This window comes from Falco naumanni, chromosome 2 (genome assembly GCF_017639655.2).
Source record: "Falco naumanni isolate bFalNau1 chromosome 2, bFalNau1.pat, whole genome shotgun sequence".
Taxonomy (NCBI): domain Eukaryota; kingdom Metazoa; phylum Chordata; class Aves; order Falconiformes; family Falconidae; genus Falco; species Falco naumanni.
The window spans coordinates 108,516,204-108,539,933 of NC_054055.1; the positions used below are offsets into that span (position 1 = coordinate 108,516,204).

General features: G+C 40.1%; 1 protein-coding gene across 4 annotated transcripts in view; it reads left to right on the forward strand.

Annotated features, from left to right (window-relative positions):
• Positions 1-23,730, forward strand: part of LOC121083033 (SAM domain-containing protein SAMSN-1-like) — a 98,357-nt gene that overhangs the window by 71,972 nt on the left and 2,655 nt on the right. For all 4 annotated transcript variants that reach the window (XM_040582884.1, XM_040582886.1, XM_040582885.1 and 1 more), the window contains 6 exons: positions 7,661-7,732; positions 8,307-8,462; positions 10,490-10,610; positions 12,473-12,624; positions 14,900-15,106; positions 16,111-16,261. In XM_040582884.1, coding sequence (XP_040438818.1) covers positions 7,661-7,732; positions 8,307-8,462; positions 10,490-10,610; positions 12,473-12,624; positions 14,900-15,106; positions 16,111-16,261 — 859 coding nt within the window. The remainder of the gene's footprint in view (positions 1-7,660; positions 7,733-8,306; positions 8,463-10,489; positions 10,611-12,472; positions 12,625-14,899; positions 15,107-16,110; positions 16,262-23,730) is intronic.

The window sequence follows — 23,730 nt, forward strand, 5'->3', positions numbered from 1 at the left end:
TGCTGAGCTGACATATGCCACTGAATTAATGGCTAAGCTTTGCTGTAGGGAAGCTTGCAGAAACATTACAACTCCAATGGCTGAGTTTGCTGTGAACATTAATCAGGGGAACCAACATGATGTATCAAACATTCATTTAAAAGTAATAAAAACTCACTCTCTTTCTCCCCCCTCCCCCAAGTTTCTTAGAATTAGCTTATTGTTGGTCATTACCTGTTGTCAAGGATAAGGCTGCAGGATGGCAGTAAAACTTGTGTAAGGGTTTTCTAAAGTTTGCTTACTCTTCAGAAAAACCAAATGAGCTTTTGGGACGGTCAGATTTAACCGTGACTTAGAGGTTATTTTTTCATCTTGTTTCCTCTGGAAGGTCATTCGAAGGAACACCTTCCACTGAAAATGTGCCTCTCCCTAGCTCAGAACGCAGAAGCCGCCTTTCATTCTGGGTGACTCCCCGGGAGCAGGACCAGCTCCCACGTCACGCATGGGCAAAGCGTAAGACAGGCAAGGAGGCTCTCGCTGCCATCGAAACAACCGCTGTAAAAGATCTCGCAGGGTTGTGGTACAACGGTTGAGTCGCAGAGGCTCTGACCCGAACACTGTCACGCCAGGCAGGAGTGTTCTCTGCCTCTCCCCTGCTGCCCCGCTTCAGGGTGGGCAGGAGACTGCTGCAGTCAGCAGCTGCGGCTGCTTCCCAGGCTTGCTGGAAGGAGCAGGAAAGCCCTTGGGCACGCTGTGTCTCCCTGCGTGAGCCTGCGTGCAGGCTACATATAGCACAAGGAGGCGATGGGGGAGTATGCTGGCTGCCCCACGCCACGTGTGCTGCACAGGCACAGGGCTCCCTTTAAACCTGAGCCCTTGGGGCTACACGCTTCTCGGCTCATCTTTGGGCGTACATATTTTTGTCTTCACTTAAAGCCTGCAAACACACATGTGAGTAATTTCTCTGGCACAAGAAATCCAGCTGAACCCTGCAAGGTCAGGACCTAGATAGCACACAGCATTAATAAAATTGTGCTGTACAAGTAAGCAGGGAAAGGACTTTAATTGAAGCAAGGTGATTCGTTTTTAAAATATGAGAACTCATCTCTGAATTCACCTGGTGTGGAGAGGGGGAAGTTTCAGGAGAGGAAAGATGCTGGTATTTAAGGGATTAAAGATCAAAGCCTGTGATGCTTACGTAGTGTTTAACCAGCTTGCACTCAGACAGGGCTCCCCTTTGCTGCTGTCACAGTTCTTTGGGGGGGGGGGGTGGGGGTGGGGGTGGTGCATTTCCAGGCCTGTCCCTCGGTGTTTCTGCCCATGTGTAAATGAAGGGTAAAAAAGGATAGCAGGGAGGTAGAAGTGCACATCATGCCAAGTCCTTAACTGTCATTTTCATAGCTGCTCTGAGTTTGTCACACATCCTTAACCTTCTTTTAAAGTCATTTTCTTTTCATGGTTTTGTGTGCCACTGAAAGTCACTTTTAATTAAATGCCATATAAATAATAAAGTCTTAATTACATAATTATTGCAAATACCTGTGTGCACACTCCCAGAATTCGATAGACTGCCAGAAGAGCACTTGGAGTGACTTTTCTCACCGGGAACTGAGAGTGCTCTGCAGCAACTGGGCAGGAACATTGGTTCTCAAAATTCAGGGTCAGTCTGCATTTAAAGAAAGAGGAGTCAGGTCCCTCCCCCCCCTGCACATTTTGCAACACTTGGCTGCAAAAAAAACTTTCTTTGTGTTAAGATCGACGTTTCTTAAATTGCTTCCTCATTTAGTTCCTCACAAACGTGCGAAAAAAACCCCAGCAAATCAACACAGCATATTTTTTTGCCAGAAGAAACTGCCATTTTGTTCAGGCTTCCTATGCGGCTTGCCTCTTCCTGAGACACTTACAGACCTGCACACCAGCCGGCCTCGCTTAACTGCCCCCTGCCCTCAGCTGCGCTGGGGCCTGCCCTGCACCAGGTGCCCTTGGAAAGCACTCGAGAGCCAAGTTTCCAGCGGAAACTGGGATACGGGCTGGGTTACTGGAAATGACGTGCTTCATGTCAGCGTTGGTTCAGGCTTGAGAGGCCAGGGCTGGTACCAGAGAGGTACTGATAACAGAGCCGCTCAGCATTTACTTTGGAGGGTGAAGTTTGTTGACCTGGAGGAGTGTTAACTATGATTAACTCATTATTTTATACAGCTTATCCTTTCCAGCCATTTTCTGTCGTTAAAATTAGGGTGTTTGCTCTGAGGCTCATGGTGGCAGTTTTGTCCAAAGACCACTTTGCTCCCCTCTCTCCCCACCTCCACACAGTTACTGAGTACCAGACCACGGTAACAACCACCCTTTTTATAGAGTCATTTTTAAGCCAGTTAAAAATGCCATTTCAGTAGATTGCCCTATTTGAGTTAGCAAGAACAAGCTGTATCTTTTTTATCGCTTTTGACTGGTGAAGTACAAGGTTTAGGCCATGTTTCGTCTGGGCTATAAAGTTATATTAACAGCTTGGTTAGTGGTCAGAAGTTCTATATGTGTAACTAATGTGTAAATAGGAAAAAATCCCTGAGGTAAGAGAGGTCATGATGTCTTTTTTGCTTCTCTATTACTCTTTGGAAAGACAGTGAATCTTGTATGCAAATTCTTGTTCTTTATACAGAGGTCAGGAGTTTGTTTTTGTTGCTGTTTTTTCACAGAACATCCCAAAGGCTAAAAATTGGTATCTTGCCTTCTGGGAAAGTAGGAGACAACTTCTTTGATTATCTATGTAAGAAGATAAGCTAGCAGAGTGGAAACATTCATCCCTACTTTAGCAACTCAATTTCATTCTCAGACTAGTCTCCTCCTTCTGAAAGGACTAGTAGTGTCAGAGAACAGAAGAAATGAATCAAATCCTGAGCTCCACTTATCTCCATCGATCAAAGCAGCAAGCACAGACTGTCCTCTTGGGAGGTGCTGTGGCTTCTTCCAAGGAGAAAGGGAAGAATACAAGTGCCTGGCAGGCAAGGAAATTGGGCAACATGCTGAGCTCCCTTTTTGTTACTCCCAGTGGCCACATCTGCCCCTATACTGCTTACATGGTCTGGGTAGTCTAAGGATGAATGGAAGCTAAATATGAAAATGCATGGAGGAATTTGAAGAGATTTCCTTGTGCAAGACGGTCAGTACAAAGGCATTGCATCATGCTGGACTTAAAAGCTATTTTGAATAGGACTTGAAGCAAAACATAATGGGCCAGAATTTCTCACAGCAGGGAACCAGATCTCTGAGCACTGTGAATTGTCCAAAGGAAAATATGAGCTGAATATCACCCACAATGATTATTAGTAGGATAGCTGCTGCCAGTTTTGGCTCAAAGGTTGCCTTTAGACACAGAGAAGCTCTGACTAGTTTATCATAAGAACTAACTGACTTCTCCTATGACATGCCCTACAAGGGAAGGATATACATAACAGAAGGACATGAATTGCAGAACCTCTTGTTGTTTTTCTATTTGCATGCCATACCATTTTCTGGGGAAAATGATAGGATATTTACAGACAAACCAGATCACCAACCTCAGACTGTCCAAATAAAAATAAACAGCAATTACATAGCACTTTACCTTTTGAAATGATAATTTGAAGTTCATGGATTTCAGGGAATTGAAGATATATGAAAAGATTGAAGAAGGATTTAAAATACTGAAAAATATCTTCAATATTTTCTATCATGCTAATTAGGTATACCCAAGGGGAAGGGATGAAAGTTAATGCATTGATTTGTAGAAATTATCTGATCAGTCCTTGTGTAAGAAAATAAAAGAGTTTCTCTCCTGCCCATGCCTCCATTAGATTTTACTGTGCAAATTCATATTTCCTTAACGTATCCACTGGTAGCTCTTGCATGAATCCAGCTAGAAAGATCACTTAACTTTATAGGATGCTGAATCCTGGTATCAAAAGTCAATAGCGTATTTTCTCCTAGTAGCTTTGCATTTCTTTTAAAAGCTTCCCTTCACCTGGAAATAAGGCCTGTCCATATCTTCACAAAGTAGGTGTTCCCTGACACTAATGCAGTGACTGACACTATTGAAAGTAATAGTCCTGTTCCCTTTGCAGCCCAGAGCTCCTAAATCTGCTTTTCGTTATCAGTATAATGGGGTTGAATACATTTTTAAAAGGTGGTAGCTATTGATTACTTAATGGAAAAAGTTAGTACAGAGAATTGCTGAAGCAGCCCTATTTAGTGCTCTCCAGTGCAACAAGACCATTATCTAGAATAGTGGAAATCATCCTGTAACCCTTATTAATATTTAATAGGGATGAAGCAACATTGAAGTATACTACAAAATAGCCCAAGGCTTCTGCACATGTAGGATATAAGGTTGTTTCAAGGGTCGAAAAAGAATAACTGATTTCCCTGTGCTCAAGCTGTTTATAGGTAAGACGAACAATAAACAACATTTTTCCTCTTGTTCCTTTTAAAGTATTTGCAGCACATCTGCACTTTAATATACAGTTATTCCTACTAAACATCTTGAGGTGATTGAAAGCAACAGAAAGGTCAGTGTATGTATAGAGATCGCTGTGCAAGACTATTTTATACTTTCCCAACATTGCTGTGAATCCCAGCCTCCCTCTTTCTATCTTTACCCCTCCACGCTGCAGGGCACATTTGGCTGGGTTGACAAGCCAGTGAAAGGTGTTAATCCTGTCTAATAGAACCATAATCCTTGGGGCTGTGATTTTATATCATACTACTGAGCTAACCCCTCATCACAGGCTACTGTTCATCTACTTAATAGCAAAGTTCTTTATGGGAATTTTAGATAAAATTAAAGTGTACAATCCAAATTGTCCTCTTCAATTTCACAAGGTAAAAGCAAACAACCAACAATGTTTAGCCAATGGACATGTTCTGAGAGGTGACAATCAATTAAGAAGAGAGCTGTGTGATTTCCCCCTCCCCCCCTCCAGTGAATAGTAAATGTCATTTTACTTGTCCAAAAATATTCACAAATCTGGGTCAGCTTCTTCAAATAACCTTTGGCTGGAAATATTTTTTAGGTTGGATGTGCCCAGAAATGTGGAAAAAAATTATGTGGTGTTGTTGTTGTTGTTGTTGTTGTTGTTGTTATTATTATTATTATTATTATTATTATTATTATTATTATTATTATTATTATTATTATTATTATTATTATTATTATTATTATTTTAAGCTGCAGTGCTTAGAACACGGACCTAAAACGTGGGTACACTTTCCTCTTCCATCTGGCTGTGCTCAGGCATCTCCCACTGCTACATCCACATTACTTTTTGGGGGGAGTTGTGGAGCTGGTTAATAAAAAAGTGTGGGAAAACAGGGAAATGAAACAGCAAGGAGCTTTTCAGTTGTGTTCCAAGTGATGCTGATTTTCTGCTTCTCAAATGGAAACTTTAAAACAAAGTATTTTCACATGGTTTCCTGTAGCTTTTCTTTGTCATATTTTCCCCCCTCTGCAAACTAATTTTAGTTTAAAGGTGGCTGCATGTAAGAGATAAAGGAGCTAATATGGATAGTAACCCTGTGATTTGTGAGCAGGGACAGAATAAGATGGGGTTCTTCCTGGATGGAAACCCACAGGGGAGGTACGTGTGTGCTCGGCATAGCTGGTATCATTTTGATAAACTCCTTCCTTAAGATCATGGCTGCAGAGCCTGAATGCCCCCTTGCCACCCCGTGTGGCGTCAGGAGCCTGACACTGTTGCTGGTGAGTCCCACAGAGGTGGCTGTGGACAGAGCAGGAATGGGGCTGTACCAGCACTCAGAAATCTGCAAGCGGCTGAAGTCGTTGCTTAGGTCTCGGTTCAAACAGGTGTTTGGTTTTCTGGCTTTCTGGAGGACGGCACTCGTGCAGCATCACCGACCCTGGCGCCTGGGTAGGAGACGGGAGGGCAGGCACGGCAAAGGTGCTGTTCCCCGCAGCGCTCGCTGTTCGGGCAGTTCGGCTCCTCTCGCCACCACTGAGGGGTTTCACCATCACTGAGCAGGTTGATGCCAGCATTAGCACATCTGCAATGCAAAGGCAGGCAATGGGACCGGCTATTAAACCAGTCTTTTTCTCCTCTTCTTTTGTTGCCCAAAGGATGGTTTACCTCAGTTGCCTCTGAGGCTACCTCATGAAAATTCTTGCCTGGTAGAGAAGGTTGGAAAGCTGTAACAGTAGGCAGAACCGGGAGCTCACAGGCCCTTTTGAGGCTTGTGGCGTTCCCAGATGGAGAGAGAAAGGAGGTAGCTGGAGATGTCAAGGGAAGGGGTCACGATACATGCTTTAGAAACCAGGGGGGAGATCAAAAGAGGGCTTGTGTGGCTGGGGGTGAGGGAAGAAAGCAATGGAGCAAGGATCCAGTTTGGCTGAAATCACATGGGCAAGGTAAATGGATTAATAAATGCAGGAAAACCTGTAGCCAGGTAGTCTGAAATCACTTCTTAAATTGTTCAGGATGTATTTATTTTGTGATTTGCTATTTCGTTCAGTGTTTTTTTTCCTCCACAGGAGACTTTGAATATTCAGAAATATACTGAGATGATATTGCACAGTACATAATAGTTAAACCCTGCTCAAGAACCCTGATACTGCATTAAAAGGCTTCCATTTAGTATGGAAGAGTGAAGAACTTTTTTTAAAAAGGAGTAATTCTGGATTTATATTTGAGTACTGGTGAAGATACAAAAACAAGCTCTTACACTGTAGAGTGGATAAATATTCGAATTCTGGCCATTATTAGAGCTGCACTTAAAGGGACTTCTGACTTTGCCATCAATGCCAGTTCCCCGCGGTTTGCCACCATAGGCAGCGCGGTGTCAGCCAGCTCTTCCTGTGCGTGTCTGCCAGGTATTTCTGTGTGACCTCTCTTGCAAAAATCTGCTGTGCCACTTCCCTCCTTGCCATGCCACTTACCCACATGCAGAAAGGGTGAAAAGTAGAAGGAAGTAAAAGCAATCCATTCATGGTCTCTTAGCGTACCGCTCAGGTGATGCAGCCTTTCTAATGTTAAGCAAAGCTGTGGCACAGGGAAAAACTGTACCTGTTTATGTTTAAAAATCATATTTTCGAATCGGAGGACTGGGAAGACAAACATGAGTCCTGCCTGATTATTCTGTTACTTACACCCTCCACAATGTATGCATTTTGGACAAGATGTATTCATAATCCTTGTCACTTCTTGCTGATTCTTGTTGGCAAAGGACTGTAAACAGTCTCCCCACTGCAAAATTAAACTGTATAAATTGCCACAGTTTACACCACCAAAACTGACTCTATATCTTGTATGACATTTATGGAAACATCTTTTTTTTCTAAGCTTATAGACAGCAATCTTACTTAGAAGTAACTCATAGAAATCTGTGTATAAGTAATGTGAAACTGATGTAGAAGAACTCATAATTATATCCATTATCTAATTAGTATTTGAAGCAGTATTGTTTCTCTTACTCACTTTTTCTGCTTCTGGCTTTACAGTTACAATTCTTTTCCCTATAGTTACCTCTTAGTTTGTTTCTAGCTGGTTATAGCAGTTGATGGTCCGCTGATCTGGGTTAACACAAACAAGTGACTTGACAGTTGTATTTAAGTCTTAATAACAGAACAAAACCCCACCGGTGGGTCAAGGTTTGTCTTCTCATATTTATTTTTTTTTTTCCTAATTTTTTTTTCCAGCGCACAAGCAGCTTTGGAAGCTTTGACCGTTTCAGGCACCACTCAATATCAAAGACAGATGATTCAGCTGAGGTCTGTATAACACCAAGTTTTACTTTTTGCAGTTCACTTTCCCACAACAATTATTCAAAAGCATTGGGAAACCATTGTGGAAATGTACACTGGGGAGAACTTTGCTTGTGCACCTGGGTCTGTCTGGGTGATTAAGTCCTTGCCAAAATGAACAAGAGAATCAGACCTAAACTCTGGTACTTTGATGTGAAGATTAGAAACAGTTTCCCAGAAAGACAGAAGTGCTCTTCAGGTTGGTGTATGCCCAAAGTAACCGGCACACGTATGCAACCTGCAGATCTGTCACTTTTGTTTTCATGATCCATGAAAAATCCCCTCAATTCTTATTTGGGTTAAGAACAAGGACAATCGGAAATAACATTTTCTAGCATAAAATACATTCTTTCTGTCATTCACACATACAGTGGTGTGCTGCAAACGGGTTTAGGTACACGATTCCCCACGAAAACGGCTATGACTGACTTTGTCATCCTAACAGCATTGGTGTCCTTAATATTTCCCTGTAATTCCTATTCCAGTACAACAAATTTCATTTTCATGGTGAGTTGTTGCTTACTTTTTTGTTTCAAAGCAGATATCTGAGCTGGAGACTATAAGTGACGTTGGAGAAGCAGTGCAGGCTAAAGCAGCAAATAATGGAGGAAGTTTGGGTAAGAAGATGAGAGCCATTTCCCTTACCATGAAGAAAAAGATGGGTAAAAAGTACATCAAGGCACTCTCTGAGGAGATGGTAAATACAGCTTAAGAATCTCATGTTAGATGATAATGCATGTGAAATAAAAATGTTATGGGCATTTTTCTGTTCATGTTTCAATTGTCATGTTAACACAATCCATAAAACGTGGTAACACATACTGAATTAAAACAGCTTTTGGTAGGCACCCTTTCTTTCATGTGCATGTTAATGTACACACACATGCACATATAAAATTACAGCATCATCCAGTAAGGGCCCAAGATAGACACAGGAGTTTCATATTATTTAATTTTGCTTTTTCCTGAAGAAGCATTTGGATAAGCATCACAAAAATATGTCCTGATGTGGACACAAGGGAGTATCAGATGAACCCCACTGGCAGTCTGATTCTCAGCCTGTACAAAATGCTTCGTTAGAAGAATTTATCTTCTATTCGATTCAGACTGTTTCTGAAGTCCATTTTGTAGAGGTCACCCAGCATCCTTAGAGCATGACAATTCAAATGCCTTATCATCTGTTTTTATCTTATCAAATCTTAATGAACATATCTTTATTAAACATAAAAAAGTATAATGTTTCACACAATGCAAACCCTGTTTTCTCAATATACTGTGACAGTGAGTTCCAAATTTTAAAACATAAGGAAAAAGGACTTCTTATACTTAATCATCCTAAAAAATCTAGCTAGTCTGCCTCCTATCTCACACATATCAATATCAAATAAGTAGGGAAAATAAATAAGAAACTTCACAAGTAGAAAACAGTGTTCCACAGGATACCTTTAGACAGTTTCTGGAGGTCAAAGACAAGGAATCCTATCTCATTAGTTTAGTGTGTGGGGTTTTTTTTGCTAAAGTTCAAGAGGTTGCAAGCCATGATTTTTACATTATAAGAAAGAAAAACCAGAATTTCAAAATCTAGCTTCTGCAAATTTACAGAAATTATTCACATGACAAATTCATTGAATTATCTGGCTGGACACACATGTAGCATGGTTTTAATTCCTGCAGGAGATGATGGCAGTCAATACTGGCCTGCTGATTAATCTATGGGCTAGGCTGCTGACTGGTGTAACAAGCACTGTCTTTGTTGAAAACCAATATAGTCAATGCTATGCCTTATACATACTTGTATGGGTCTCTACGTCATCCATGCGCTGCCATTGTTGCTTGACTTCATCAGCCAACTGATGAATAATTCATATTTCCCCAAATATGATGTAACTTCCTATGTGGTGCAGGATGTTTTATTTGCATCAGAATATCACAGACGTTGACAATGTGGTGAAATCTGCTGAAGAAATTCCTTCCTTTGAAAGCTCATCGTTATTTCATTTAGTTGTTACATTGTCCCTAACTTACCTGTGATTGAAATACGGATCTTATTGTTTGGAATAGGCTGTGATTCCTGAGGTGTGATTTAATGTTATAAACTCAAGGGGCCAATTTCATACACCATTAGATTTTGTGAGGGAAACATGCATCCATTAATTCTGAAATGCACTGGGTTTCGAGGCCAATGTGTAGGTCAGGCAATGTGATGAGCATGGTGCTAGAGCACACCAATGCTGTGCATGTGGGCAACCTGCCTCCTGAATGCCCTGGCTGGGGTGCCAGCCTGCCACCGAGCGCCCATGGTCTTCAGAAGTTCAACACAAAACACAGCTACATCAACTAGCACTTCGCCATGTGCTTTCGGAATTAAACTTTATATTTCCTCCTCTGAGACAATCAGACCTATCTGGCTGCCTGCGAATTCCCCATTACAAACCTTTGTCACTGCTGTGGTATGTTGTGGTCTTCTGGGATGGGGGATCAGTTCAGCTGCTTGAGCAGGAGTCAATGAAGTGAGTGGGGCAGACAGGAGGCAGGGGTTTTCTCCAAGATCACAAGGTGCTGGGCATCCTTAGTATCAGGATACTAAAATGCTTTCTTTCATAGGGTGGTTCATAATAAAGTGTAAGGATGAGTTAATCTCCAATGATGTTTTAAAAGAAAAAAAACAAATGTTTATCTAAAACACATTTCTTGGTGGTTAACATCTGTTTTTTTGTGTTGAAGAATGAAGAAGGAAAAGATGATAATGATCCTGGTGGTGGAACACACACTGAGAAGGTCTCCCTAAAAGCCAGTGACTCTATGGAAAGTCTCTATAGTCTGAACAGTGGCCAAAGCTCATCTAGTAAGTACAGGACATCCACACTTCCTATTCAGTCGCTGGATCAATATTGCTACTGTTTAAGTCTGAGGTATCAGAGCTGGTGATCAAAAATGTGATGGTAGAGAGCTCTTCAGTCTGGCAGGCAAAAGTGTAATTTGACTAAATGGATGGAAGCTAGGGTAGACATACCTCTCCAGAAATAAACTGAGTATTTTTAAGAGTGGAATTATTAAATGAAGTTAAAATGAAATGAAATGAAAAGAAAAGAACAGAAAAGGAAAGGCAAGGCAAGGTAAGGCAAGAAAAAAAGAAAAGAAAGAAAAAAGAAAAGAAAGAAAAAAGAAAGGAAAAGAAAAGAAAAGAAAAGAAAAGAAAAGAAAAGAAAAGAAAAGAAAAGAAAAGAAAAGAAAAAAGAAAAGAAAAGAAAAGAAAAGAAAAGAAAAGAAAAGAAAAGAAAAGAAAAGAAAAGAAAAGAAAAAAGAAAAGAAAAGAAAAGAAAAGAAAAGAAAAGAAAAGAAAAAAGAAAAGAAAAGAAAAGAAAAGAAAAGAAAAGAAAAGAAAAGAAAAGAAAAGAAAAGAAAAGAAAAGAAAAGAAAAGAAAAGAAAAGAAAAGAAAAGAAAAGAAAAGAAAAGAAAAGAAAAGAAAAGAAAAGAAAAGAAAAGAAAAGAAAAGAAAAGAAAAGAAAAATATTATAGGGGTTGTTGCTGGTATATATGCCATATATGTCATAAATGTTTCTTGCGGTTATCAGTGCCGTGGTGCTGGCACCCATAGGGTTGCAATCACTGTGTGCAGCCACACAAGCATCCTTTCTGAGGGTAGTGGCTGTGACTTCATCCTTCGCCCTGCAGATGCGAGGCAGACCAAGTCAGAGGTCTCTCTGAGATGACAGGTGATGGAAGCCTGACCTGGTGGCTTCAGGTCATGGTGCAGTGAGGCACAGTCTCCTTCTCCCCAAACCCACTGAAAACCCTCCCCCAACAGGGTAGTCTCAGTCAGAAGGCAGATGAATCTTTGATGAGAAGCAGAGTTCGCCTCCACCTCTCTGTCCATTGCTCTGCTGTGGATATTTGCTGGGCAGCAGGCCACAGCTGCCTATGGTGACATTGCCCTGCCATCACTGCAGGCACCACATGAGCCCTAAGTGGGGACTTGAGATGCAGTCCAGACCATTTGCACTTAGTAGTTAATCTGGTCCTGAGACGGAACTGTGCACTTAAGCAATCACCTCAAACAAAACCATTTTTATGATCATTTTCTATGATGTGATTTGTGAAAATTGTGTATGGGAGTTTACTTCCAACACACTGCTGCTCTTATCTAAAAACATATTTGGATGGGATATTGCAGAGCTTGCTCAAATTTGCTTGAATTACTCTGCTGATATTTTATTGCTCAACTTGGATAAAATGACAAGCAGAAATGTTGATAAGATTAAGACTTCTCTCTGCAATGCAGGTTCCTTTGATGTTTCAGCTAGCTCTGTAATGAAATAAAATAACTTCTACAGTACTTGTTTTCATTTCTTTGAATAAACAGGAGAAGTTCAGCAGAATTAATTCCCTAAATTGCACTTTTAGAGTACATTTTATTAATCTGCAGAGGTAATATTTCAAAAAGTCTGCAGGTAAAATGTGTATTCTTTTAGTATCATCACCAGAAACAGATTATTGTAGTGATGATTTTAATGAAAGATGTCTTATCTGTTTTCTTCGGTCCCTTGCAGTATGCTTTTTATTGAATTTATTTTTCCTGGAATGTGTCAAAACCACACAGAGTACACTCTTTCACTAATTCTGTGCTTCCGAACACTTTCCTCTTGGCTGCTGTGCAGAATTGTATGTCTTGGTACAGGAGGTCTCTCAACTTGTCTCTCTTTAAGGTGGGGTGACCAGTTGCTCAGATGGAACCAGCAACAGGGACAGCCTCCGGTTTGATGATGAAGTCCCTTACAGTGGGCCCTTCTGTGGTCGAGCCAAGGTTCACACTGACTTCACACCAAGTCCTTATGACACCGACTCTCTGAAAATCAAGGTAAGACAACCACCAGGTTTTCTTCTTTTCCAGTAAGAATGCCAGGGGACACAATTTTTACGTGTGAAGAATATGTTTACCAATGCATTTCTAACTGTTAGCGCATGTATAATGCTCTAAAAGCAAGATCAATCTGGTTTTTGCAATGCTTTTATAAGGACTTAGTTCAGACAACGCTGCAAAGCCAACTGCCGTGAAAGACTTTTTAAGGCATAGACTCCAGGTAGGTACCTCATCATGGTGTCCACCTGGATACCACAGCTTTCCTTAGAGTAAAAACCATGTTGCTTCCTGCATACTAGGTCTGGAGTAAGTCAAACTTGAGTCTCATGGGATGTGAAGTTGCCTCCCCAGCTTTTCCAGTCACAAGTAGCATGTATCAAAAGTTCAGTGGCACCCGTTGTCTTTAATGAAAACAGTTTGCCTTTCCATTAAGCTTTTCTTTAAGCATACCTTTGAACTATGAATTTTCTCTGGCCCCGACAACACGGCAGGGGTGTGAGCGAGAAAAAGGAGCTTTAGATGTGGACCTGGTTGAACATTATTCGAAAAGCCCAGCCGTTTTCTGCTCCTTCCATGCAGATGCATTCCATATCATCATCCTTCAGACTACTCATGGCTGTAACCTGGACTTCTTTCTTTTCCCTCTTTATAAATACATTCATATCCAGATTATATTCACACTTCAGCATCTTTTCTTCTTCTTCACAGCCTCTTTTTGTCAAAATCCTCATCTGTATTTCACGGCAGTCTCCCTCTCCATTGCCCTGCCAGTCCTTGCAGCCTTCACCACTCACACCTTGCAGCCCTCCACTTCCACCCCCACCTAGTGGATTTCTTTCAAAACAGTTTAACTGGTCTCAAAACAGCAAATGTCTGCTGGCTCACACAGGTTCCTTTTTTAGTCACTGGGGCTGTGTATCTTAGAATTGTAAACAACTACTCTAGCATTGAAATCCCCTAAATCTGTTTCACAAAGTTTCAGTACCCTGAATCTGAATTCACAGCGCATCTGCAGTTTAGCTTAGAGCCACTGCCTAATCCTCATCTGCATCCACGTCTGAAGTTCCTAAACCTCCATGAGTGTGTAGAATAATATGTGTGCTTATAGAGCTTTAAACAAATGTTTGCTTAGTTTCCATTTCAAACGTGCTCATAGCTCTGAGCTCCATATTCTAACAAAACCAGGTCACTGAAACACAGTCGATTTCATACTTGGGTTTGTACCAAGACCAGGGGGCTGCTTTTCTTGCAGTTTCTTGACCAGACCAGAAAAGAGTCAAAACTCTTGGAATTTTTAACAAATATTTTAATAAACTGAGTAGATTTTTAACTTTGTAACAGAATGCCAAATGAAGTCTGTACATGGGGACTTGTTGGATAACTCTTTAAAGACTTTCAACATTTTTATAAACTCTGTGGTACCCGCGCTGAAGAGAGGACTCAATTCTGAGGTCACAGGAGCAAGTTGTGTAGGGGCTATGACTTACAAGGGAACCTTCTTACTATGAGAATTACTCCCAGTGACTGTTTTGCTAAGCTGAGACCTCGGTTCACAACATGCCTGTGAACACCTTTACCAAAAAGCCCTTTTGAAGTAGCTGAGTTGTCACTTTTTTTGCCTCACATTTATGAGTGGATGCACAAGTGTGGAGGGGCTGAAGCCTTTAGATCTGTCTGCTAAGGCACCTTCCACTATTTTCTCTGGTGTTAATATAGTAAATAGAAAAATTTGTCAGTACTTTGGGAAAGACAGACAGGAAGATATTAAGACAGTTAAATGTTCTTTATTGCCTTTGAGAAATGTAGCTGGGTTTTTTTTACTGTAAATTGAGTAAAAGTCCACCTTTCACATAGCTCAGCTATCAATTTCTGAAGACCCTTGGGATGCTGGATAATAACATTATCATGTAAAATGGTTTGGCACATACTTGAAAAATAACCTCACAGTGTTCCCTTGCTTTTTGCCAAAGCTATGCCCACTGTCCATGGCAAAAGCTGATTGCTGATGCAGCCCTATACCTTTTCAGGGACCAGCTGGAGCACAAACACCTCTCCTTCCCACGAATTCAGAGATAAGAACTCCTTTTTCTGTAGTTACTTTGCTGAGATTTTATAAAAGCAAAGGAGCTAAAGCTGGGTAGTTTTAAAAAGTTACTTTGCACTGACCAGTTGAGATTCTGTGCTGTCTGTGCTGGTTTTTGTACACAGAGGAAAAGCCACATATAACAAACCAGATGTGTAAGCAGTGGTGTGCTTTTTTTTATTGTTCTAGAAAGGAGACATCATAGATATCATCTGCAAAACCCCCATGGGCATATGGACAGGCATGCTGAACAACAAAGTAGGAAACTTCAAGTTCATTTACGTGGATATTATCTTGGAAGAGGAAGCTGCACCCAAAAAGATAAAGCCACCCAGAGGAAGCAAAAGGACCGAGCCTAAAACATTGCAAGAGCTCCTGGACTGTGTCCACCTGCAGGTCAGCCAACACGTTTCCCCGCTGTATTTGAAACGTTTCATTTCTGTGCACTTGGGTTTGGATGTCATTTACAGGCAGATGTAGAAAGGCAGGTTTCAGTGGTTTTGGTGTCAGCAAAGCTAAGCAGCTTCGTGTCTGTCTTTTATCTGATGAGGCTGCCTTATAGAACTGCATTTTACATCATTTGGGTAGGCTAAGAGGCACAGCAGTGACTTGTCAAGTCACCATAACCTGACTGCAGTTGTGTGCCTAAGCACAGGAGGTGGGTGAGTGCAGCCAGCGCAGGGAGAGGACCGCAGTCTGACTCCAGTGCCAACATTTAGAATTTGGGTTTCTAATTTCTTGTGATCTTTAGGGAGCAATAGTCCTTTTGCTCTATGCTCATATTGCACCTCTCTCCCTCACTGCAACCCTAGCTCTCAACTGAGTGTGAAAGCATAATTAGGTCATGATTTACAGATAACATTTTTAATAACAGTTATTGCTTTGGTGCTGATGCAAACACTCCTTTCCCTGGAGTGTGTGCAGTTTCATACCGCATTGACACACTGCTCAAGGGGGACCACACAGCACAGCTGAGGCCTCCCTCAGATTCTCACCTTGCTTATGTCGAAGGGCTCCTTCTGTGCAAAGGCAGAGCACACCCTTCCCCAGAGACCCTCTTGGACCCAGCATGGGATGCATTCGTAGGGTGACCCACAAAAGTCCAGACAACTGGCAGATCAAATAATTTCTGGCAAGCCTCTGTCCTGGGTCCAGTTTGCTGCCTGACTCTTTTAGACAGCTCAGGCATAGATGCTGGGATGGCCAGGAGAACCCCCAGGGATCTCTGCCTCTGTCCTGGCTTGCTCTCCAGCTCTGGTTTTAGGCCAAAGGTGGGTCAATCAGACTGAAGAACAGAGCCCATTTCAACCTGACAAAAAAGTAAAAGAGAAATTGTTCCTATTCCTGTACTAAACACAGTGCTTGTTTACACGAGAGGCTTTGCTTGTTTCTTTCTGTAGGAATATGCCTCAACCCTCTTGCTAAATGGCTATGAAACTCTAGAGGACTTAAAGGATCTACAGGAGAGCCACCTGATTGAATTAAATATTTCAAATCCAGAAGACAGGGCAAGATTGTTGTCAGCAATTGAAAATCTACAGGACTATGACAGTAAGTGTTTAAGCTTTGTTAAGAGTCATGTGCAAGTTTTAACTGAAGAAACACTTCTAAAGAAATAGTGATTCTCACACTGACCTGTTAAACCAGTTTTCTTTTAGATATGAAACATGGAATAAGATGATTGTCTTATTTGTTCAGATAGCAAACCATACATCTCTTCTAGATATGTATATGATTACTATACTAGCAACACGTGAATTATTTAATATTTCTTATGTATAGGTCCTACACTAGAGATTAGTAGTAACTATTGCTTAAGAACAACCCTACTTACGGTTGGGGACCCAACCCTCCAGACGGGATAAGTGACTTCCCAAAAGTCACAAGGTCTGTGCAAGAGCAGAAAATTAAACCTCTCAAACTCTGTGCTAGTATCTTAACCAAAACATAACTTACTTCAAATAGCTACGGTAAAGAATTTTCTTTAAAGTTTTTTTAAACAGCATTCTGGAGAATAAGACAGCTTTTCCCTCCCTCACTTCATCTCACACTTAAATCCTTATCCAAATCAGTTTCTTTTGTAGCAATGTTTTTTTAAAAAAAATTAAATATATACTAATAGCTGGTTTGCATCCTTTTCTCAAAATGACTCTGACTCAAGTTTCCGGTGAGCTTCTGAAAGCTGATCATACAGTGTATGTAAATGTATGTGTATTGATCACCCTTGTTTTCTTCACTTGCTCCTTTCACTGGGAGTGGAAAAGCTAGGATACAGAACAGCAAATACTGTTCTCATGATATTTTAATGATATTTCCAGCCTGACTTCTAATTTTAAATAATTTATGCCAAATTCCTAGAAACTACAGTTAAGCATCTACTTAATTAGACACTAAGCCAAAGCAGGAGACATTTTCGTCTTCATTGAAATTTGTGCATACTCACCCCTGTGCTGAGCAGTCATTTAATCAAACGTGCACTTGCAACTGAGAAGCATCTGAAAGAAAGAAAAGGACACCCAGAAAAGCAATGTCTTTCTGGGATATTTTAATATCAGTTCCTGTCAGATGCCCACTTTTTATCTCTTCAGTAGGTAGGCAGCTTTCCAGTTCTCACTGCAGCACACGTACATATATATGCACATACCTCCGTGCACATATATACCCTGTGTGCTGCAGTACATAAATCTCTCTGGATTTCTACGCATGTCTTTGGCTACCTCATCCATGCAGCTTTTCCTGCGTGTGTTCTCTAACCTCCCGCTTTGTGTGTTTGCTGACCTTGTTTTTACCGTGTGTTTGGGCTGTCTGGGGACCCCATTTGTACATGCAGTCTTTCCTGTTCTCAGTCAGCTTTCAGGGAAAGAGTAAGGTTCTTGCAAACGTGTTAGAGAGGCATTAAAAGGGTTTTCTTTGCCCACCAGGTTCAGTAGTTCTTTCTGGTCTATAGCTTTGTGAGAGAGATGACAGGCTAGAAAAGGGCTCTTGAAGGGCTGTCTATGTAGAAGTAGTGATTGAAAGGGTGAATCCAGGAAAAAAATGGCTACATTTTCCAAGAATTGTATTGCAGGGATCTAGCTGGAAATCATCTGAAAATACATTTGTTTCCCTAGTTTTCCCTTAAACTGACTGTATGCACATTTTTATATACTTCTTGGTAACTAGCCTTGCTGCACTTGCTGCACCTTTTATTGTGTATGCTTTTCTTTGTCAGTATATTACACCAGAAAAGTTAATGAAAAAATCTAGATTGTAATTTTGCAGTTTTGCAGCAGTTTGAAAAATGAAACCAAAACAATGTTTTTTAACAGACCACACGAGTGTGAGGATATGGTTTACTATTTATATTCTTTGTGCAACAAAAACCATAGCAAGCAGCCTTAGACACCTAACCTTTTTAGAAGATGAGACCAAGTTTTTCTTTTTCTGAAGGTGTCTTCACACTTCACATTCTACACACACGTGTGCAAGGGCCAAACATAACAAGGTCCTTACACGTACCATAACTGAAAATTAAGGAAATTACCTTAATTATTCAAATAGGGTTCTTCCTAATTGGCAGCATGGAATTAAGTCAATTCTCCAGGCAAAACAGCGTCCCTGATGTTATCTGTATGATAGTTGAGTATTTAAATTCTTGTAATGGTTCTGGAAATAATAACATTAAATCTTATAAAGTAGCCCTTGCTTTAAACTCAGTGATGACATTGTAGTCTTAGATGAAGAGAAAAAATGAATATTTGCTTCACATCTACTTTAGATAGGTATAGCCAATCTTTCCAGTATTCATATTCAATAAAATAATATACCCAGAATTTATGAATACTCACAGGGACCAGAACCAAGACATCTTTATATAATCGTGCCAGCTATAAGCATTCATTTAAAGTGTAGCTGAGTTTCATAAGACTCACGTATATTTTAAGGTAAGCCATGCATAAATACTTTCCTGGTTTAGAGTCTTGATTTGGGACTGAATCAAATCCTTGTCTTGTCTTGGTTGCCAAAGGTTCATAGCATTTGTCACATGACTGGTAAGGACAGAGCAGAATTTAGCAAATCTGCTTTAAAAAGAAAGATATGAAGACTAAAACTGATAGAAGCTATCTGTTAAGTTGTTATAATGAAAGACAGGGAGTCAAGATGATCTTGGGGATAAGCTCAGCTTGGGCTTGACTTTGTCCGAATCATTTGACCTCTTTGTCCTTCTGTCAATCCAATTGGAAAATTGGGTTGAAAGAGGTGGGTGCTACTGTGAAAGTAAATCCTGCATCTGAACTGAACTTTCCTAGGTCAATATTTTTTTCTTTCCTAAATGGGCATGACTCAGTCCAGCATAAATGATTTTTTAATTAAAATTGATTTTCTGCATTGCTTAGAAGTGAGCAGCATAATTACCCACAGCTACAAGGTAATCTGTTTACCGACCAAGAGTGTTCTAGATATAACTTCAGCACTTCTCCAGATAAAAGTTCACTCTTTCTATAAGCTTTGTGAAAAAACGTACTAAGGCCATAGACCATATTTATTGTTCTAAGCCCATCTTTCTCACAAAGCTTGGAAGACTTCCATGTCTTTGCATTACATTCGTGCTTCTGTGAAGCATGTGTTTGATTAATGGATGGGGTCTCAGGTACGGTCCAGAGCTGAAATGCAAGGGTTTCCGAGTTTTTGTGACTCTGCTATTATTCAGAAAAGCCAGGCGTGTGCAAACGTAGCCTCATTTTATTAGATTCTACTATAAATGTAGTAAAAAGAGATTTAATACTTCTTTAATGTGATATCTGATATCGTGAAATGTCCAGATGTTTTTACAGGGCTTTTAATGTCTTTTCCTTTCCTTGGCTTTTTCTTGACATTTATTGCATGTTATACTAAGTGATTTCTTCATGCCGCATACTTGTGACTATATAATTCATGTTGCAGAATAAGCAGTTACTGAGTTTTCTAACTAAAAGACCTGCAGCAATAGTTTTCGCATTATATGCTTCTTAAAGCTTTCCAAAATGTAGCATTTCTGGCAGTGAGAATCTTTTCATCTTACGTTTGATTTAGAGCTGAATGGATTTGAAAGGAAAAACTTAACCCATCTTATACCAGGAATTAAAAACTAAGTTTTATTTAGCAAATGCTACCACATAGTTGGTTTTAGGCAGATTTTGCTTCCTGGTCCTCCACTACCTTCTTTCTACCTTTCCTGGGAGTCCAGGCCCAAATTCACCATCTTCAAATACTTCATGTTGCACAGCTATCCTAGAACTGCAAGGTCTTGTAAGCTCCTCACAACATCCCCCCCCCCCCCCACCTCTTCCCAGATCTCTTTTAAAATTTTTTATAAGTTGATTAGACCTATACATTTTGGACAAAATGATTGGTTTCCATGAATTCATGGCTGGAGAGGAAAAAAAAAGGTCCTTTTCATAAAGTATTTCTTAATAGCTTTCCATTCTTCTCCCAGATGGCTTCTAGACAGGAGATGGATGTCTGTGCTTTTGCAGGATGCTATTTTTAAAGTGAAGCAGTTGCTGGATGGTTAATGAATAAAGTAATAAAAGAAGTTTGGAACTTTTTTCTTGACTGTTTCCTAGGACACGCGGTTTTGTGTGTATTGCCTTTAATTCTCTTCTCACTTAGATGATGTAAGTCAAGAGGTTCACTCCTGAAGTCCAGCAGGTTATATTAGTCTGAAGCTATTCTGAGTTAAAGAAGAATTAGACTCATTGGATATGTGCATACAGTTCATTTTATAGAAAAAACAAGGTGCATATGTGCAATTTGGGGAATAATATCGTATGCTTATTTCCCCAAATCCACTTCCTTAGCTTACTTTTCATATTTAAGTGCCAGAAATCCCACTGCCAGTACCAGATATGGTTTGTTCCTTATTTGTTGTACTTGGACAGCAAGATAGTAGATAGCTGAGGGCACGACTTTCAGTTCTCAGTTGCATTCCTTATGTGAGGACCCAGCATCATTTTACACTGGGCAGTCCCTTCAAGTACGTGGGATTTTACAATGAAATGTCAAGGTCAAATAGTGTTCCAAGACAATCTCCCCCTCTGTACTGTGGTACAACTCATTGACCTGGACATAGTATTTCCAGATTTCCCAAGGAAGTTCATCCTTGCATAAGTATTAGTATTTTTCACCCTTTTTCAGGCAGATGTTTGCTTCCAGATTTTAGAGAAAACAGAAGCTTCTTATTTCTGTTTTCACCATAGACTCTCACATCAGTTCAGTGTCCCTCCCAGAAAAGCTATGTCACCGACTTCAGTGAGCACAATTTTTTAAGCTGCTTGTCTGTAAATACCCACAAAAGGTTTACTCCTTTGAGACCCCAAAGTATTGCATGGGTGTACAGAACCGCTTCAGGTTTCTCTGCTTCCTTTTCAAAAAGCATCACCATTTAATGCTTCAAAACCGTCCTTTCTGAGTTTGATGCTTTGTGAGTTTTCATTTCATGTTTAAATTTAGGCGGTCTAACTAGTACAGGCACTACAGGCTGGTAGAAGGCCTTGATATGTACCTAGGAGGTCTAACCTCAGCCACAAAGACGCACTTTGTTCTGTTCAGTTATTGTGTGGTGCTGCTCAGTACATCACCACTGCACCTTCCAGGAAGGCATGCAAGTGGCTCAGGCCAAAGCATCATGCTCCTAGCCTGGTTTTCTTTCTGGGAAAAACTCATGAAGGCAAACTCTCAGAGGGCACAGCCATGAAGTATGGCTGGCTGCTGGGTGCCTTCTTTTTTCTTCCAAGACAAAATCCAAGCCTCCTGCCAGTCATCTGGTTTAAACCAACATAACAACATAGGAGTGATGTGTGACCTCTGTACAGTCTTGAGCTGAATTGCCTTAAATCTGAGCTTAAAGTGCTTTCTTAATCGGGACTTTAAACTCATTAAAAAAGGGGGAAAAGCTGGTGAAGGTAAAAAAAAGATCTATCCCTGCATGTGTCATGCACATCTATGCCATTGAATAACAAATATTCATTTCAAAGATCTAAACAGTGAGGAAAATAAGTATGCATCACACAGCTATTACCAAGGCTAAAGGCCTCACTTTTTTTTCAGCAGTTTGAATATAATCCTACCGTCTAAAGTAGTATTAGAATATTTGTGTCAAAATGATGCATATCGTGGACTCTTCTGGCCATATCAGACAACAGTGACTGAAAGCTATTTATCTTATATGGAACTGCTTTACTGTAGCGAAATGATAAGATCGTTATTTCTGATGACTCTACAACATCTAACAGCAGTTTAATTTTATCAATTCCTGTTTCCTGTGAATTGTATCTTTCTTCTGATGTCCGAAAGATTAAGACAGCAAACTTACCTTTACTAATTTGGAACTTGAACATGTATATGTTAGAGGAAGGAAATAAGTAAAATTGAATGTAAGAGCCAAAAGCTAAAAAAAAAAAAAAAGCCAAAACCAAAAAAAAAAAAAAAAAAAAAGCAAAAAAAAAGCGTAGTTTCTTTTCTCATGAAGCAACAGATATAGTTGATCATACATATATTTATAACACTCAGTATCCTGCTCAAGTGGTTTAGCAGTTGCTGCATAATATTTAAGGCTACTTTAAAGAGAAAAAAAAACTGTCAGAATTTGGTTTCAGTCTTTTAATCTTACATATGAGCAGGGTGTTCTTAAACTTTTTCTGCTCAAAACAAAACCCAGAAAATATAATATTTTTACTGCCTCAAATACCTGAAGATTTTTGGTTTTCATGTAAAAAAATCTTACAATGTTATGGGAAGAGACAGAGGTTTTAAATTTCGGTATGTTTTTGAAATAGAAATTTCTTATTCTGCTAACTGACCTAATGAGATTTTTTTAAAAAAAATCTCAGTTCCAGACTTGTCTGTCTCTTTTTTCCTGAAACAAACAAGGGAAAGAAATCACTACAAAAGAATTCAGGATCTGTTTTTCACATATGAACTACTCAGTTTATCATAACTAGTTACAGGGCACTAATATACTGACTGAAACAGCATTTTCTTGTTAATCCACTAGTTACTTGGTCTTCTTTCCATTGTAAAACAAAGTGGATGGAGGTTCCTCTTTGACCTTGAAAATGTAAACAGGATTAACACTTTTTAGGTCACTGCTTTCCAGGGCAGCAGATGATGCTAGAGCAGCTGTAAAAGTACCAGCAAGCAGCATTAGGCTGATGAGGGGATTACAGGGCAGGGGAGCCCTGTCCGCAGCTGCGCAGGGGGACTTCACCCGGTCACTGGCTGAGCCCTGCCAGCCTCCAGTGACCAAGGCCTGGGACGGGTGCAAGATGCTCATGACACAGTTTAGACAAGGCTTTACTGGGGCATCTGCTGTTATTTGTGCTGGGCTACTTCTGTTGCTACTAACAGCAGCAGGAATACCTTCACTGATGTAATGCCTTTTGTAATTCCTTCCTGATTTAAATCAGAAATCAATTGGACCTTACATGATCAAATATTTTCCCTGCAAAGAGAGATAACATTTGACATGACAAACTGCGTTCTGTAAAGTGAGGAGATCAAACAGTTACAGATATCAATTAAATCTGATGAAAGGTGTACTCTTTCACCCAAGTGCAATTAACCATTAATTTCTTTGGGAACAAGGTGAGACTTCTATTCTTTGGAAAGTATTTAAAGTCATTTTTTTTTAAAAAAAAATACATCAGGTTAGGTGTATAACCTCAGGTTTAATGCAAGAATGACTAAGCTGAGACTTTGGATTCTTTTCCCAAAAAATCAAATTAGTTTATTAACTTAATTAGGCAATTGAAAGTTAGAAAAATATTAAAGAGAATTAATCAGTCCAAACAAATCTGCAAGACTTCCATCAAGATCTAAAAGTGTTTCTCAGTACGTCAAAATGCTTTGTGAAATAATTTGGTTGAAATCTCATGCAATGAAGAAAGGTACTGACTCTCCTGCTGTTCTATTTCAGTATTTTCAGAGTGAAACATTTCAACTTTTAATTTCTAATTTATTCTTTGTGATACAACACAAAGTCTAAAAAAATATATGGATCC